At 52.6% G+C, this 18917-nt stretch overlaps 2 protein-coding genes across 2 annotated transcripts; both read right to left on the reverse strand.

Moving 5' to 3' along the window:
- Nucleotides 1-3956: 3956 nt before the first annotated feature.
- Nucleotides 3957-5853, reverse strand: BO70DRAFT_358345 (DHHC family palmitoyltransferase). Its single transcript, XM_025542267.1, has 5 exons — nt 5569-5853; nt 5027-5517; nt 4856-4979; nt 4764-4804; nt 3957-4708 (listed from the first exon to the last, which is right to left on the reverse strand). Exons 1-5 carry the CDS (start codon nt 5590-5592, stop codon nt 4231-4233), a joined length of 1158 nt encoding a protein of 385 aa, XP_025403325.1. The 5' UTR covers nt 5593-5853; the 3' UTR covers nt 3957-4230.
- An 8871-nt stretch (nt 5854-14724) lies between these two features.
- BO70DRAFT_283449 (uncharacterized protein) lies at nt 14725-18305 on the reverse strand (the record flags this gene model as incomplete). Its single annotated transcript, XM_025539091.1, has 3 exons — nt 14725-15485; nt 15572-17476; nt 17528-18305. The coding sequence occupies 3 exons, from the start codon at nt 18303-18305 to the stop codon at nt 14725-14727; spliced, it is 3444 nt and encodes a 1147-aa protein (XP_025403326.1).
- Nucleotides 18306-18917: the final 612 nt, after the last annotated feature.

Raw genomic sequence — 18917 nt, forward strand, 5'->3', positions numbered from 1 at the left:
TGCTGCCCTCTTCTAAACCACTGTGATGGGCTGATGACCCCCTTCTTTGTTCCTCCTTCCGTCACTGGCAGTGTGCAGCTGAAGATGACGGAACAAGCCCCAAACAGTCTCCGTCCCCACCGCCCCTCCCTCTTCCAGACTCGATAATAATCACTGTAGTAGTACTGACTAACAATCCTGGACTCCAAACTCTCCCAGTTGCCAAGTCTCCAAGGTCAAGTCAAGCTAGCCCGGATGCGTCACCCTCGGCGCCCTTCACTTGCCCGAATGCCCGGGCAAATCATCCGTGGCTTCGTCCCCACCAACCTCAAGTGACGCCTCGCCAAGCTGGGACCGGATGACATCATCTCGTCGTTCCGAACGACTCTGAGCCTCCCAGTATTCCTTCCCAGGCTCCCAGGCCGGCAGCACTGCCATGCACTGCAGTCTGCCGGACTCCCAGTTCTCTGGTGGCTCCATCATTTGGGTGCCCACTGCCATGGCAGCCCGAGTAAGATTAAGGGCCGTGAATGGTCCGTCCCGGTGGAGTCGGGCGGAATTTCTAGAACAACAGTCACCTGCCTCTTAGGGCACTAGGCGAGGGCTGGGCTGACTGGCCCGCATTCCTCCTCCACCCGGCTACTGTCGATCCAGAAGGCGGTGCCAGTCCTTCGATGGAGCTGCGAGCTGCCCGCCGTGTCGGCTGTCGGGAGTACTCAGTGATCAGTCCAGTCTGAGGTCTCAGCAAGTTAGCATCGCAACTTAGCGCGCTACGACGCTGGTCTCGCTGCCGAGGTTGACAGCCGGATCTCTCAGTCCCGCCACCGAGGCCGGCGCCCGGGCTACTATCATTATTCCAGCCTTGCGGCGTCATGAGTAGTACTGACTGACTAGTCGGCCGGGAGTCCGGATAGGGAGGGATACGGCGTGCCCCCCCTCGCGTCGGGTCGCCTTACGGGTCCAGCTCTTGCAGTTGCGGAGCAGTCATCGACTCATAACTAGGGCACATTTCTCCTGGTTTTCTTTCTGACCCCAAGTCCCAGCCAGGAAAGTGGTGGTGCCCCTCGGGCATCAGTTAAACTCCTTGAAACAGTGGACTGGGCGTGCCCTGATCGGGTAAAGGCCCTTGCGGCGGTTGTTATCCACACCTCTGCTTCATAACTTGCTTCACCGGGCAAGTGATGGGAAATAATGCGGCATTTTATTCCAATTCCCCTCTAGATACATCCTGGTTAATGTCCCTCTCAATAACCGAGATGATCGAGTCCACTGCTTGGTGGAGGACTGCTCTCCGACGGATCTAGATTATTCCCGAGGCGGGGACCGACCAAAACGCCTTTGACACAGAAGCGCAGGGTTCAGTGAAACAATTGAGATTGAGACATGGAGCATCGCTTATCACATGCTCCAAACCCTAAAGGACAATGGAGGTCTTCTTTGTAATGATGATCCCGATCTGGCCTTCTCTTTATACCGTCACTTTCCTCTTGTAGTACCTCCATCCATAGATATCCATTCGTCCCCTAATGTTGCCTGTCTGCTTATAGTCCTCTTCAGCTGATCGAAAAAAAAGCTAATGTTACGTATAGGCCAGGCTTTCCATTCAGATCAATGACGATGGAGACCACCATTGGGGGCTACGAGCCACTACCCAGCTAAGCCACCTCCCCAAGGGCTCATTGCCCGGACACCTGAACTTAATCCTTCCAGCTGTCATCTGCTGGTCACGCAGCACCATGGAATTCCTATCTACTGAGTCAGATGTCGCCAAGTATAGGAAGACATGTGCACTTGTCTCGGCTATTGGACTGGATGTCCATAGGATTCTGCCTGCAAGTGCCTAGGCTTCCCACTATCCGGGTACCTGCCCATGACTGAAATCCAATCACGATGCTCTGATCCCTTTCTCTGGCTGGAAATCAAGCTCTATAGCGCACTCCATCACTCTGGTCCTGCACGCCCAGGGCAACCGTTGAAAGCAGGTTCTGCCCATTCTGCCCCGGTGGGTTGCCCCCATACCAAGGCCAACTCATCGGCGATGGATGGACGGGGTGAAAGCATAGTTCACTCATTCCATCATCTATTCCCTTGAAGAGGTAGGAACAAAGATATATAGGAATCGCAAGTTGGGCCTGGAATTCTTCACTCCCTTCCTTTCACCATCATTCAAACGCAACTCATCTCAGCTCTATAGTGTCAATTCACTCTATACCCAACCTCCCACTGCCCAGACTCCAATCCACCAGTACTCCAAATCTTCCACGATTCCTTCAAACCTCTACGAGCCATTTTCAACCCTCTAGACTTCCAAGAGTCTTCAAGGTCGCCCCCATCCTACCTTCAATTCCAACCCCATCCCATCACCAACCAGCCCAGCCCCAGCACACACAATGGTCTCCCCGCCCGCTCAACCACCACCTCCACAACGTCGGACGCCTCCACCAGACCCTCCATGGCTGGCTGGTGGGCCTGCTGCTCCTGCCACCAATACAACAACCCTTTCCTCAGCGCCGGCCGTTGCACCGTCTGCGGTCATTCCCGCTGCCACGATTGTCCTGCAGCCTGAGGGGCGATCCGGTCTGATCCCACATATTATGAGTCACGAGTTTAACGTTTCGGAATGAACGCAGTCTCTGCTGTCGCAATCACCATCATCACTATGATTATCACTAGCATGTACCACTACACCACACTTTTTCGGGCTTGTTTCTTCCATCATTCTATACACCGGGTAAGATTAAACGTTGGGGCTGGAACCTGGAAAGCTTCTGTTCTGTTCTTGATATCATACCCCTATTGTTTTCTGTTCCGCTGTATAATATATCTGTCATGCTATCTTGCACGAAGACGTGCGGTGTTGCAATTCTTGTGATGATTTTATCCATATCAGGATCTTTCGGGTATGTTCCTTGCCGGTGTTTTACATTGGTTGTATTTTCTTTTTTGCTTCTTTTTCCTTTCTTTTCCTTCCCTCCTCCCACCAACCCTTTTTTTTTTCCGGATGGGATGGGATGGGATGGCAGAGCATAGCATAGCAAAGCATACCATGGCATACCATGGTCTGAAAAGGAAAGTCATGGCATGGCATGTGATTACATGCACGATCTATCTTTCTAAAATAGAAATAGAACAAGTTACCAAAATATCATATCCAGGTACGTACTTCATTCATATCCGGTTTGTCCTGTACTTGGTTGGTTGATTCGTGTATGCAATGTATACTAGGTACCTAAAAACCTACTATGTACTTACTTAGTGGATATGTGTTATTGCTGTTGCTGCCTATTTTCTGTCTGTGCGGGATGCATACTACTATATGCATGTACTTACCACTACTCCGTAGCACTCCGTAGGTATATAGGTACTCACTCTCGATGGATCCATGTGTGGGTGGGTGGGTGATGATGGACTTACATACATACATACATACATACATTCCAGATTAGACATAGACAGGTACTTACGGTAGGGTAGGCAACTAAGCGATACTTCAATTTCATGTGGGCTTCATTTCAGTGACATCATGCTATGCTTGGCACTACAAGGATACTAGGCATTCATATTCGGTACTGGAATCAAATACTAATACTTACTATGTATGCATTATTGACTTTCTGCGGTGCTGATTTCTGTTGCCTATTCTGCTGTTGTGGGCTCGGATAAATAATGGTGTACCTAGTGTGTCCGATGGCGCGGGTAATGGTGATGGTAATGGTGATGTGATGTGATGTGATATATACGCTACGCTAACAGAAGTCGTCGAGATTAAGTTCCGAGGACCCCTGGATTCTCCTACGCCACGCACGAGGTGAGGCTATCGCCACGTGCGGGTGTAGTTTCCGCTCTAATCGGCGATTTATATATAGTACTTAATAATAATAATGATCTTCCATCCGGGATCTCCGATGGTGTGCAGTTTGCAAGTTTGCAGTGAGTGTCGCCTGACCCACGGCCACGAGGAAGGGTAAATAATTAATCCGTATTAGTACCTATGTATGTATGCACCGTAACTCCAGACATGACCAACAGTCCAGTCTAATCAAGAAAAAAAAAAGAACAGGAGCGAATCTAGATAAATGAATCAGACCAGCGCGCGGGACCAGATAACAGACTGGCTGTATCTGCCAGGATTAATGATACGTCTCGGCATGTGCAATGCGTCTATGGATCAACCAACATGCATGCATTACTCCTGCGATCGTCTATGTGTGCTCCGTCTTCCTCTGTTTATGCTCCCCGTGTGTACTGTTGTTAGGCTGGGTTTAGCCCAGCCTCCTTCTTCAGTCGCGATACCACCGGTCCGAGTTCGAAGAAGCTTTCTGTGTTTTTACGCTCCGCGCACGGACTTTGCTTGAGAGGGAGGAACCAGTCGAGGACGGAATATCCCAGGACCTGCTGGAGGTTCCGGAAAGAACTGCCGAGGTCGAAGGGGTTCTCACCCGGTAGAGTCTGGAGAATGGCGAAGACGTGTTGCTCTCCAGGCGGTTGGTATTCGCCTGCGGCCTCCGGGTTAAGAGGTGCGGGGGGTAGGGGGTAGGTGATGGTGCGGAACGTCGGAGCCCACCGCGACTCAGGGTTGAGTCGGGAGAGCATGTGGCTAGGCACGCGGATGGCCAAGGTCCACACTGCGGATCGACGATTGAGGTTTTCAATCGTGGTTAGGTTCAGCATGGCAAGTTGAACGGAACTTAGTGTCATGCCAAGGCCGAAAAGGCCGAATAGAGAGCTCCTGCTGACGGTCAGAAGGACAATTCGAATGTCTGCCGCTAAAATCGAGAACTCACAGTCCAATACCAATGGCCAGGTGAACGTTGGCTCCACCAGTCTGCAGAAGTCAATACTTGGCCAAAAATGGTGTCCGAGGTCCCAGGCTCACCTCTCGTTTAATTTCGGCAGTGAAGGTCGCGCAGATGATCAGGCTAAAAGCGCAAAAAATTAGGATGTAGAATACGAATTGAATGAAGAACTTGAAAGATGTCTCCGAGACGACACCTCCTACCCTTTACGGCTGTTAGTAAAATCCTCCACCGCAGGTGATAATACTCACCAAGGGCAAAAGTGGTCCATCTTCCGCACGCATCGATCAACCTCCCGGCAGTGATGTGCTCTATCTGGCTTGTAGTTACAGCATGTGGAGCAATACAACGGTCGTCCATCATCCTGACAAACAAACACGTCCTTGGTATAGAACTTTTCCAATCCAGATGTATCCAATGGGAATGCGCCTCCCTCGGCGTTGTGTCCAAGGCCCCCTTCGACGTCTTCGTCCGATGACGTTGATTTTTCGGTCTGTTGCGGTGTCGGACGGCATCCGTTCCTCCGATGACGGCGATCCGAAGGTTCCGTCGCTGTTTCTTCCTTCGTCGGCGGAGAAGCTCGCGGGAGGAGGCCGGGGTCGCGGGAGACATTATACAACAAGCGGAGATAGGTGGTGATAACGATTGTAATGAGAAGGTAGAACACGACAAGGATGGCTGCACCAGCGCCCACGCGACTGCCGCGGTGGTATTTGGGAAGAGGGCGGATCAGATAGTCGACTGTTTCGGGACGTTTAGCGACGCAGCAAACCGAAATATCGGACAAACTTACTGCATAATGGCCTAGTAACGACATAGCATGCATAGACAACTATACACAGTAATATTGGCGGGATGGCCCGGGCGACTGCGAGATTGATGCGTCTGTCGGGGCGCGCCATTTGAAGTCGAACGTGGAAGGCTTACAAACGCCTCCTCCGCATCGGAGAACAGTAAGCTGGCCAGTCTCGGAGGATTCAACCCGCATGTACATCCATATTAACACGATGAAAAATTATGTACAGCAAGCAGAGGAGAAAATGATAATGGGGCACCGGCCCTGGGAGGCATAGGGGTTGACGACGGAGAGCAGGAATGAGGAAGAAAGAGGCTGCGATTGCAGCGTTAGGCTTCCAGGAACGTGACAGGCACGTGGTGCAAACCAGGCAAACACAAGTCATGATGTCATGTGTTGGATCACGTGATGATAGCGGCCATCCATGTTTACTTTTCCCCATGCGGAGTCGAGGTACTTTGTATAGAGTATGGCTATCCTATCCAGCAACGCCTTTCTATTTAGCAACCTGGCTTCGGGTCTAAGCAGTTCTCATGGATACAAGCGCGGCGGACGGTCGGCTACGCGTCCATCTAGAGCTCTAAACTTAATCTTGCTGGTGTCAGTGCCTAGCGATGGCCTTGGATGGTCCGGGTATCGGCAAAATCATCGATCGCAGGCGTCAACCTAGGCACAACATGAGACAGTTCGAGTCATAGTACCTCTGGGTGAGACATCACATCAGTCATATCTAAAGAAGAAGACGGGAATAAAGATGGAAGGAATGAGGGAATGAGGGGGGAAAAGGCACCAATTTTGCTGCCTGTGGAATGTTTCTGGCTTCTCTAGGTTGCCAGTCTTTGTAAACATCACCAGAATGGCTTCATGCTCGACGACGCGGGACTGGTGCCACCATGGCTGGTGAAAGCATGGTCGACTGTGTGTCTGGAGCGCATGGAGGACCTGGGAGAGGACTTCGGACTCGCAGGGAGTATGTCCTGTTTATGGGCCTCGACCACGCGATGATGGAGCTGGAACTGGCGATGCCCACTTCCCTGGAAGTGCTGCATTGTAGCTGTGCCATTGCACAGGAAGACACCGAAGTAAGGAGCACGGAGTCAAGCTCAGCTTGCGATAAGGCCGCCCGGTGTCTCGAGGTTCAGCTGCCAACCAGCAACACCAAATTAGTGCCGGTCGCTAGTACGGACGGACATCCGTCGTGATGGAGAAGGTGCGTCGGCCGCCTGGGCGCACATGACCCGAGCCTCACGCGGCAGATCGGACGAGCCAAGAATAGGGATCGGCTAGCGACGTAGCGGGAAGGAAGGATGCGAAGGAGAAGGAGCGAAGAATGCGAGGAAAGCGGACAGTGGGCAGTGGGCAGTGGGCAGTAGCAAGGAGCGATAGAGTGGAAGGCGCGAAGAAAGTGTCAGAGATGATGAACGAGGTCAGTCAGTCATCGCGAGTGTTACTATGAACTCGTGGTGTAGCCGGCAAGACGTCATTTGGATGGAAGGGCATGGGCATGTGCCAGGGTGATGATGACAGACGGACGGGCGTTGATGGCTTAGGCAGAACTAGCATGGGTGCCTGCTTACGGGGAGCAGCAGTCAGTCGTCGCAGCGGGCGTCGCGACTCGCGAACGCCAGACCGACAGAACCACGCCGAACAGGCTTATCGACGGGCCGTCAACTAGGGGAAACGAACGGTCAAGAAGTCGGAGTCAGAGTCAGAGTCAGATCTAGAACCCTGAGAAGTTTGAGGCACAGTCACGACGTTGCCTGAACCGACGGCGCTGGTGACCTTCCAAGTGGAGCCCTCCCAAGGCCACAACCAGGCAGCACAGGCGCAGCAGCAGAGGCCTGCCAGGCCCGCCGAGTCATCGCCCGTCGGAATAGACTCGAACGAACGAACTCGAGGCCAAGAGGTATGAAGGGGGGACATAAGCAGATACTGGCAATTAATCAGAGACCCCGAATTAATTCTCTGGCGACTGGCGAGCGCCAGCAGCCAATACGCGACATGGGCGGAGTCTCCGGGCGGGCTCTCCGGGGCAAAAAACGAGCCTCCAAGCCTCGCCGGATTCCGCCTTTCGCGAAAGGTACTTGCCCAGGTACCTCTTGCCCACTTGCCCACTTGCCCACTTGCCCACTTCCCCCTACCCTGGTGGACCCTGGCCGTGCTTTGAGTCAACCCGCCAGCATATCTTACGATGGGGTTGTGTAAGACCCCCCACCATGATTCGAATGTAGCGCCGTCGCTGCTGATTGCCCAGGCACACCCCGTACAAACGGTTCGGGATCCCAAAAAGCAATGGGGTCGCCAAGCCACGTTGGTTGATCGACCCTAATGGCCCCGGCGTTGATCAGGTATGGCCCTGGCTTGATGACTGAGATGAAGACCTGCCTGCCTAAGGGCGCTGCTGTGAGATCAGCCACAATCTAGAGCGAGGGCGCCTTGTGGCCTGGCTCTGAATCATCGCTAGTGCTGCATTCTCATCCTCTTCGATGCTTAAATATCGACCAGACCCGGTCCTCAGGATGGATTCATTCACTCAGTCCACTTCACATCATCCATCCATCTGCAACTGCTTCGGCTTCAGCTTCAGCTTCCATCCATCACTGCCTCCAGCCAGCGACCCTACCAAGCACAGGTCTGGCTTCTCATCTATCTATCTATCCATCCACCAGTCCATCCACCATCACCCTCTACCATGTCTGGCTTGTGGTATTGCTGCGAATGCTCTCACGGGCCTCATCAAATGGACCTGCAACGAGCCTGCACCCAGTGCGGGGAGGAGCGTTGCCAGGACTGCCCCGTCGATGCACATGACGCGGTGAATTCATTACACAACTGCCACGAGATGTCGCCCTACCCTTCAGCCCCAGCTCCTCGGGCCTCTGAGCCCTCACTCCACACTGTCGCAAACATGTCTTCGGCCATTGGATGTCTATCGTCCCCCCAACGGCCATCATTATATCACGCCCATGTCCGGCACGGTCTTGTTCTGCCGGAAATGGAAAACCAGGGTTCCCGCGGTATCACCAGCCATTCCGGCCTGTACTTCTGCTGCAAATGCGGCGATGGACCAAAGCTATACCAGAATCAACCAAAATGCGTGATGTGTACGCATGTTGTTTGCCCTTACTGCAAGCCCGCAAAATGAGTTACAAGCCTGAGAGTATCAAGGTACGGAGCCTGGAGACCTATCCGGACTCGATGACGATGGCTAACACATTCTCGTACAGACATCAAGGCTGTGCACTACGCAGTGTTTAATATAGAACGCCCCCGAGCTTTGACTTGCGGGTATACTGAGCGTTTTCCGTTATGACCTACATGAAACATGAAACAGACATGACCTGGAGTCAGGGTTTTTGATTTTTTCCCATCTCGGCTCTTTTTTGAATTTCCCTTTTTGTTTCATCTTCTGTTTGATGATATTGCATGAGCGATTGCATATACCAGGAACGTTTTATTTGATATTACTTTATTTATTTTTGTTGTTTTTGACTTTCTGCTTGCCATATTGGGCGTCGCTTCGAGAACTGTACTAAATATACGGCTTAGAGTTGGGGCGGCTGCACGTCCGCGCGAGCTGGACTGGCTCGGTCGTGCAGCCACGGAGAATGCCTTGGAGTTACGGACGGTGGGCCGTGGGGGACATTTCGCTTGCTTTTCCGTGTTGTCATCTCCCTTGTCATTCTATATGGTTTTTTTTTTCTTTTTTTTTGTCCTTTAGATCTGTGTGCGACTCCTGTTTAGACTAGATTTCGGTTGGATCAATAATGTACCAGCACAGATGCCTCTTTTCTCAGTTGATGACGATCCCCGCGCCCCCGTAGCCGTCCGTCGTAATCAGCACGTTGCAAAAGGAATCAAATCCCTACCGCGACGGATCCTTCATGACGTGATAATCAGGACATCGAATGATTAATCTCGTACTTACTCGACTCGGGATCCTCACGATGTAATAGGAGCGGTAGTATAATCAGGGGGAGGGGGGGAGGGAATACCTGAATAGTGCTACGGAGTACAACCCTATCTATCTAGTATCTACTAGATACCACCAGGGGCGGCCGCCCGCACGTGTCGCGGATCGGAGGGACGCCCAGAGCGAGCGTCACCTGGCGAACCTCCTCCCTCCGGTATTGCGCCCACCGCCCACCTGTCAATGTCAGTAGTGTCTGTCAGTGACCCCCTCAAATAACAAATAGCCCAAGGCTGGCCCATTTCCCTCCGAGCCGCAAAATCTTGGTAGTTGGTTTGCGGGCGCTGAATGGCCAGGCGTACAGCGCGCGGGCGGGGGATCATTCGGCCGTGTCAGTCGAGTGTCATGCAGATCATGCAGCCACGCCTGGCGACCGGGGTTGCGAATCCACCGCCCTTTCTCTCGGTATCGCTATGCATTAACCCTATGTACGGGGTGGAACTGGCGGTCGACCGCCCAGAGAGCTAGCCAGCCTGCCTGCCAGCCAGCCCTTTCTGGGTTCTGGGGTTCATGGAATCCGAGATATCGATAAGTAATCTGAAACCTGAAACCCGACCCGGCCCGTTCAGCTCGCATGGCTGACCCGCGGTGATTCACCTCGAATACGGGCCTCAGGGACAGACTGGGTCCTGTCTGGGTGTCTGGGAAGGGCGGTGCATGAGGGCGTGATTGGGCGGTCCGTATAGGGTCTGGTTGCGCGGTCGGGTCACGGTTGCACTGCAACTATGGCAGGGGCAGACAGAGACAGGCCCGGAAGGAAGGAATGTCAGTCCAGTCAGTCAGTCAGTTTAGTGAGTTAGTCTTTTTCAGCTGGATGCGATTCTCGTGAGGATTCAACCTGCGTGGATAGCCCCTCTACTAGCGACCGTTGTGTACTAACTGTCTCCTGGACTGATGCTCGCAGCGGCCGATGATTGGCCGGCTCGGGAGTGACACCCCCGCCGTTCAGCTCCCTGGCAGCCGTGAAACTGGGGCTACACACATGGGTGGTGGATACTTACTCGACAGAAGTAAGTATGCGATATTATTAAGTCGCTCTCCCAGACCAGCCCCTCCCTTCCCAGCAGCCACATGGCATGATCTTGATAGTGAGTGATTACGCTTAACGTTCCTCTTCCTTCCGCCCATTTGTCATCTCCTCATCCGCAAGTGACGTGAATGCAAGCAGGCATTGCATTTGCTGATTTTGCTTTTGCTTTCTTTTTTTTTTTTTTCTCGAGGTTTATTTTTAAAGTTGTCTCAGTTGTTTCTTTGTTCCATTTCCATCTTCCTGTACTCTGCCGCTCTGTACAACCTCACAATGCCCAATGCGGTAGGAGATCCCCGCAGGCTGGCTCTCTTTCTGCCTTTCCCCCCCCTCTCCCCTCGAGTTCTATATTTACCCCGGAGTGCCTTACCACGCTGGACTGACCGTTCTCCTAATTTCGACACCTTTGTACCACCCCACCCCTCCCTGCCTCCCCCTGGTTCATTCCCGCCCAATCCCCGGGCTGATTATTCCATCCCTCATCCCTTCTTCCCAGTTCCCCATGTGCGTGATCCCCGTCGGTAAGTAATCCGTACATAAGTTATATATATCCATCCTTACCGCCCGGCCAAGCCAACCCTACTGGCCGCCAAGCAACCAATACCCTGACGACCACGTTCCATGGCTTGCAACAAGGCGCTCTCCCGTCAGCAATAAGCACTAGATACTAGATTAGTACCCATCCACCCATGGCATCATGATATCCGGCTTCGCATCCCAATATTGATTCCTTGGGTTTGGTCAGCGACACGGACTTGTCTAAATAGATACTGGGCCGTCGGGTAAGGTAGAAGATGGGTCTGATACTGATAGTTTCCATGGCTTAGCCTTACACCAGCGGATCCTCCCCACCAGACTCCAGTTACGTAGTGGTTTGGGGGCCGGCGCTTCCCCACTCCTCCCCCTCCCCGAGGGTGAAGAGTTGAAAATGGAGTACTACACATACTTACGAGTCAGCTAGCTCACCACTATCTATCTATCTATCTATCTAGTGTCAATTTAGATAGATTATTCCAGACTATCTACTAACTACCACTTCACCAACACCGTTAGAAACTCGCACCCTCTGGAATCGATTCCATGCTTCATCTGCACACACACACACACACACACACACACATATTCCATGCGCCTCGCATCCTGTCAGCCCGGATAGCCGCCCGGCAGGTACGGAAGTCCATGTTAATTAATATGTACGATGTACGATGTACGTATGTACGATGTACGATGTACGTATGTACGATATTCCGTCTTTGCAGACGCCCATCATCGAAATATACATCGCAGCACAGCAGAGATCTATACATACAACCTATCTACTACTCCGTACCTACGACCTACTATCTAGAATACTAGAAAATTCCCTCCCGAGTATCCACCCACTCACCCACAACGGCGGTCCTGAATATGTTGATGTATATATGTCGTACCTGGCTTGGTAGTACTCCGTAACCCCCAATCTACCGATTGTACTATGTATACTAGTACCCAACCACAACCACAACCACCGCCTTACCCCCCTTACACCTACAGACATGACACATACATACTACAACTTCGAATGAATCTGCTTCCTTCAACCTCACCCCCAGAAAAATTATTATCCCACAGTACCTACATACTGCATGCTGCGTGCACCCAAGTACATAGTACCATACAACATCACATCACATCACATCCGCACCCCACTAGGTAAGTATATACTATCAATAGCCCATCCGTCCGTAAGTCGTAGTACCTTCTCAATCCAACCACCACACCCCTAAAGATAGATAGTGGGCAAAGGTAAAGGTACTCCGCACATACATTCATACATACATCATAGAACTAACTGCCATGTTCGTTTCCGGGCGGGGCGGGCGGGCGCCCGGGCAACACAACCAATACAATAGTTAGGTACAGCCCCCTCGGGAGGGACACTCCCCTTACTTACTATACTCCGTACGGAGTAGATACTATACCTCCCTGCTAAATCCCTCCCTCCTTAGCTTCATCTCCTCCGCAGGAAAGTAGTTCATACACATCATCAAATGCCTCCCCTCCCCGCCCCGGGTCGATCGGCTGGCACCGGAATGCTGCACTGCATGCTGTGCTGTATACCTGACTAGTACTCATCCTCCACCTCCACGAGTAACCACTAACCCCGTGACCACCAACCACTGACCTCACCTCAGGCTGACACATCTGACTCAGTTCAACTCGTGCAGCACAGCACAGCACTCACAGTTTCATGCATGCATTCATGCACCCTAACCCCGATCTAACGACCTTTTGACTCAGGCTGTCAGTCGGTCGCATATACCAACCACATCCAAACTAACTAGTAAGAAACCGTAGTCATTACTAACTAACCAAGCGAACAAACACTGCCTCATTGACATTTCTTGATCTTGCGCGTTATCATAGTGGAGGTGGAGTGGGTTGAGTGATTTACTGCATTGGGATCAGGGAAAGATTAAGGAGGTGAGATGAGATGAGATGATTTCATTCATCGTTCTTCGAAGTTGTGGGCGGACGGAAAAAGTTCCGCGCGCCGCACTGCGCTGCGGCTGTGTCACTGCCACGCCCCCCTCCCACCCCCCCGGTTTAGATTAGATATAGGCGCTAGACGCCCAGCAAATTGTCTCGTAGGCGCAGGGAAGAAACTATTGAATTGTGGGAGGGACTAAGGCTGGAAGCTATCTAGTGTGCGGCGCCAGGTGTCGAGACTCGGGACTCGGGACTAGATAGATATGGGGCTGTAGATAATATGTGTAGCGTGTACTCCATGCTGTGAAGTGGGGATGCGAGCCATTTTTGCCTGACACGTGAGGCATTTTTGAGACTACTACTAACGAAACGGGATTTTTTTTTCAGTCGCTGAGATAAAGAATCGGAATCAATATTTCGCTATCGCTATGTACTCCTTATGCCCAAACGCCCTGCTGTACATTCCCATCCTGTCCAAGGGGAGTACTCCGCTGGTGTCAATGTTTCTGGTTTTCACCATACCGTGACTACCGGACCAGATCGACTAGGAGTGCTGGCGCGTCCTCTGGTCTCGCTTGTTCTGGCCGGCATGGGTGTCGTGGTGTGGTGATGAGCTTACTCCCATTTCCTAAAGGCAGAGCAGAATTGTCCCCCCAACTCCAGGCTCGCTTTTGTACGCCAAGTAGCAATCGATAAACAAGGTAAGGTGGAGATGCCCACTGGTGTCCCCCACAAAGAGATACCAGATCTTAGAGGTCAGAAAGGAAGACGCGGGGCTGGCTAAGAACTGGAAAAAGAAGGGTGAGGGGAAAGGAACCTCCCGGCTCAGAAACAGAGCTGGTGAGGTATGATGGACGGGCGCAGTCACTGCCTTTGCTGGGGCTCAGTGGAAGCGACTCCTAGTTGACTTGCTCGTCTGTACGAAAGTGCTTCGCCAGATGGCCCTGGCTATCGTCACACGACTGTGTCGGCAGCTCACCTTGTAAAAGTAGAGGAGCTCTCCGAAGAGAGTAGCGAGTGTGTAGCTTGACCTTCGGATGGTTACAACGGCAGAACCCGTGATGGGTCTTGGAGAAATCGTCTACGGTATGCGGCTATTTCCGTGGCCACGGTGCCGAAGTCTTTCACCTTGTCGCGCCGCATGTCGTTGATAATCTGCTTCAATCCTGCAATGTATTCGTCCTTCTCCTCGGGTGTTTTGCCCTCTCGGAGCGATCCCATCTGGACAAGAATCTTGTCATCTGTCGCGGTTAACGGGCCTGGGTGTCAGCATCCGCACAGTGCAAGTCTCGGGGGCAAATAAAATAAAGGCGTCAAAAGCGCGGCACAAAGGGGCGGGAAAGGGGACAGCAAGGTAGATGAAGGTCACTAAAAACCAGTGCCTAGATTGCGAGTGGGTAATGTTGCATGTGATGGTTAAGATCTGTCGACGCACCGCTGAGAGTCATGTCACGAAAATGCTGGAATTCGCAGGACCGATCGTTGCAAACTCCACCGGCAGCTTCGAACGGACAAAGACATTTCATTGGGTCGATGTTATGGCTATAAGTTAGAGAACGATAGCCGTCCGAAACATTATCAGTGAAGTTCGGGTGGTAGCGATAAGCCTTGAAATACTTCAGTGGACTACTGTAGGGTGAAAATCTATGCTTGGATTCCGCTGGTTGGCGCACATGCTAGAAGTCTGTTAGCATCCAGCCCGTGGTCGATTCGCGGTGCATCGCACATCCAGAACGCCAACCTGTGTAGAAGCAATTGGCTGCTCAATTTCCAATTCCTGGACGACTCCTGTTAGTGGCTGTTCGGCCTGCTTCGTCTCGTCGACCGAAAGGCTTGACACCTCGGTGGGTTCGATGGGACCAGGAGAGGCAGGGCTGAAGGGGGGAGAGTAAGTTGAATCTGCTGGGCTGGCAGTGACTTCCGGCTCTGGAGGCTCATATGCATCTGATACTGATGATTCTCGGGATGATCGTTCCAAACTTCGAGTCGCCTGTTCGTCAAAGATCATGCCAACCTGGGGCTCACAGCTCGCAGATTGCGAGTCTTCGGGGATGGGATGGTGGATATTGGCTGCACCCAACTCATCGACATGCGGCTGCTCATCCTCAGTAGGTGCCTTGGGGCTCCATACTTCGCCCGTCTCCGGAACGGGTGTCCGGGCTTGCATGCCATGTTGATCATCAGAGTCATCGCTGGAACTGTCGCTAGACTCGTCCATTGCAGAACCAGTAGAGTCAGAATCAGTAGACGGATCGTGAGGAGAGTCGCTGATGTGATCCATCATTTTGTCAACGGATATGGTGCTCAACCCTCTGGCAGAACTGGATTGAGGTGCTTGAGGTGCTTGAGGTAGAGATGATTCTTGAACGACACCTGATTCCTCTAGAGGCGTTCTGGACTTGAACGTTTCAGGTAGCATCTCATTCTCGTCTGTAATTTGTCGGTCCACTTGGCCTAAAAGACAGTAAAAAAAGTAAGCCATATGTACTGAAGTAGGAGGCTAAAGACGGTGCAAGGTGAGTCAGAAACAGTACCTTCCTGCGTGTTGAGTTGTTCCCTGGTCTGCAAGCGAAGCAGTGCTGTATCAACGTCTTCAAAAGTCAACCCATTCAGTTCTAGATTGAGAGTTCTCAGTTCGTCCAGAAGCTGCCTCCGGCCCTCTTTTCCTTTCGTGATCTCCAACGACAGTTTGTCTTCTTCGTCATTGACTTCGGCAAGTTTTGCTTCAGACCTTTGTATCTCCGCCTCCAATGCAGGAAGGCCAGCCTCAATCTCTTGCCTGCGTAACAACTTGAGCTTCATCCTCTCGATATGGGTAATATCAGCGGAAGTAGACAGCCTGATATCCAGGGCTGGAGTAGACATTCCTCCCAGTTCAGCATCTAGGGATGCTCTTGATACATCGCTGACATCATCGGCAGTGACAGGGTTCGTAAGAAGCGAGGGTCCCCGCGAATCAGTGGCACGAGGAGACTGAGCACGGCTCGCTGCTAGCTTTGCCTTCTTGCGTTCTTCAAGCTCGGCTATGCGCCTGTGCATAGCTTTGATTTCCAAGTCCTTTTTCCGAAGATGCTCCTGGTGTTCCTGATCGTTATTCCTTGAGCCCTGTGGTGTAACCGAGGTAGTAGAAAACCCTTGACTCGATGCCGTTTTTGGACGAGTTAAAAGGTCGGCCGGTGGAAACGCTCCCAGGAAGCTTTCCGCATCTTGCAGATCCTTCCCTGCAGGAGTGTCAATGTCCATGCTATCGTTTTCGTCATCGCCGTAGAACTCGTCATCGCTGATATCGATGACTAGTCTCTGCGCCTCCGGAACAACATGGTTCACGGTGTTGTTGAAGGTCTTCTTGGGAATAGGCACAGGCTCATCAAAATCAGACGCCCGGGGCCGTTTGCGTTGGTTAATGCGAGGCTGTGGTGTCGCATCGGCAGATGCTTCGGTCGCTGGGGTAGCTGTATATACAGCACTGGGTTCTTGGTCCGTCATGAAGAGGCCAGGTATGCGAGCATGAGCATTGGACTCCGGATCGGGGGGGCGTTCAGGCAATGGGTGTTGGATTGGCGCCGGAGTGGGGGCTGGAAGCATATCCTGACCGGAGTTACTGGATGCTTGACTTTGGTCCGAGGGCATGGACTCGGCCTGCGGTTTCAGCCCATTCCTCATCAGACCTTGCTTCTTGAGCTGTTCGATGCGCTGTCTAGCCAACTCAGTCTGTGCCTTGTTCTTTTCTTTTACCCGGACATCCTTCTCTTTTGCTAGCTGTTGTGTGGAAGAAGCTGTCGCCGCCTTGTCGGCATCTGGCTGTTCCAGATTGACAGGCAAGTGAGTTTCCTTCGTCGATTCTGGTTGTGGTGGGACGGGCTCCCCGGACCTCTTTGCAGCCTTTGCAGCAAGCATACGTGCGATCACCTCTTTTCGTTCCATAGGCTTTGTGCCTGATGGTGGAGAAGGTGTAGCTACTGCGGCAGCAGTAACAGGGGAAGGATGCTGCGCTAAGGTTATCTCTGTACCCAAGACATCAGTTGATTCTCGCCCGTGCTCGAGGTCTGAAGGGTGATCAATCGCTGGACGCTCGGAGGCAGACAGAGTGTCTTCAGGGACGGAATCCAACGCAGCGTCAGGTCGCGGAGTGGCAATCTTGATCCCCACTTCTTCATAAAGCTGTCGAAGTACATCCGGGTTGATACCTTCTCCAACAAGCTCTCCATATCGAATATTGTGAGGCGCTAAGCTCAAGAGTGCTCCTTGTGCTTGAACGCGAAGCTGCGCCGGTGACCTTCCACCGTTAACAAGCGATTGCGAGTCACTTGACATGGCGTTGTTAGCTTCCTTCTCAGAAACAGTTTCATGTTGCGGTCTTAATGAAGCTGGAGCTTCGGAAGTGGTTGTCTCGATCGGCATAGGCGGTGCACCAAGAATAGGAAGCGCAGGGTTATACGCTGCAAAACATCAGCCAGACGGATAGTATGTGATAGCAAAGGGTAAATTACGGGATCCGCTGCTTCTCGAGGACAGGTGAGCTTCTGACGAAGCCTCGCCCTTCTCGACATCCGAACCATCTCGCCCCGAGCCTTCTGACACGGCAGAGCCGTTTGAGCCATGACCTGCATCTGAACTTATTTTCATCGTTGAGCCAACTCCGGAGGAACCGCCGTCTCGGTTCTGTGGCAGGCGCTTGGGAGGATGAAGAGCGTGCACTGATTGCCGCGCTGATCTCGGATCACTTTGTTTTGAACGTGTCGGTAGAGGGACATCTAGGTCGGTGAGTTCACCCTCTTCCCGGTCAGGATCGGGATCCGAGGCAGGAGCGACTGGCAGCTGAGGTCTTGCGCGGGTCGGGTCAGAGTGGTCGCGCTGGGGCTGGAAGTCGGTCATGGGATGAGGGGAGGGCTCGAAGACTGGAGCGGAGGAAGGTATTGGGATCGACGGGTATCTTAGCGGTGGCATCTGGAGGGGGAAAGGAGGGGGAAACTGCGCCGCGGCGAAAGGAGCCATGAAGGGGAATGGCGGTGGCGGTATAGGTCCAGCTGCGCCCGGACCCCCTAATCCCGGAAGTTGAGAATTTGCATTATAGGCTTCGAAGGTATAGTCAAACGAGCGATTCGCACCGTCTTGGGGAGGGTGGGGAATAGGAGACGGATTCTGGTTGAAGGGGAAATGAGGTGGCATTAAGGAAGGTACAGCAGTGGACTGAGATGGGTTGGAAGGGGGCCACTGGGGATTATAATTCGGTCCCACAAAGGACGGCGTCGGGGGATAATTAGACATGGTTGAGATGAGCGGCGACCGCGTGCGCACTTGGAAAAGATGAGTAGTGTCTGCGTCCCGTAAGCAAAAATCTACCTCGTCGCGTCTAACGCGTGTGTTCAGGCATCCCACATCGTTCAAGACCGAGGCGGCAAAAATCGAATCAAAGTCATGGAAGCAGAAAGGAGCAGAAGGTTGAGTCCGGATCGAATCGAAACCACACTCGGCTATACATGAGGTAGTCTGCACAAGGACTCCAAGACTCCGTTCCTCTCTTCGCAGAGGAGAGGAAGGGGGGGGGAAGGGGGGGGGAAGGACGAGCAGTGAAAAGGGAAAGGGAGAGAAATAGATGCGACCAGAACCAGAGAAGACGCGATCGATCGATGGTGACTAGAACGTGAGGAGGAGCGAGCGACGAAACCGAACCAACCCGGAAAAGATCGAGTGAGTTTCGTGCCGCGGGTCTGCCACGTGACGGTGGCTTCCAGATCGGGGCTAGCGCATGATCGGCGGCCGCAGCCTGAGGAACGGCGGATGTAAACAAACAGCGGATCGGGGAGACCCCAGGAGCCAGCCGGTGGTCAGTGTGGGTGACGACGGCCGGCCGGACTGTCAACCAGCAACCTACGTACT

The sequence above is a fragment of the Aspergillus heteromorphus genome (genome assembly GCF_003184545.1).
Source record: "Aspergillus heteromorphus CBS 117.55 chromosome Unknown BO70scaffold_2, whole genome shotgun sequence".
Taxonomy (NCBI): Eukaryota; Fungi; Ascomycota; class Eurotiomycetes; order Eurotiales; family Aspergillaceae; genus Aspergillus; species Aspergillus heteromorphus.

Bases quoted from the DNA above. Each gene is read 5' to 3' on its own strand.
- BO70DRAFT_358345 (XM_025542267.1), bottom strand. From the start codon at position 5,592: ATGTCGTTACTAGGCCATTATGCA. The intron at 5,518-5,568 runs GTAAGTTTGTCC...CGTCCCGAAACA, and splicing joins CGTTACTAGGCCATTATGCA to GTCGACTATCTGATCCGCCC. The intron at 4,805-4,855 runs GTGAGCCTGGGA...TGACTTCTGCAG, and splicing joins CTGCCGAAATTAAACGAGAG to ACTGGTGGAGCCAACGTTCA.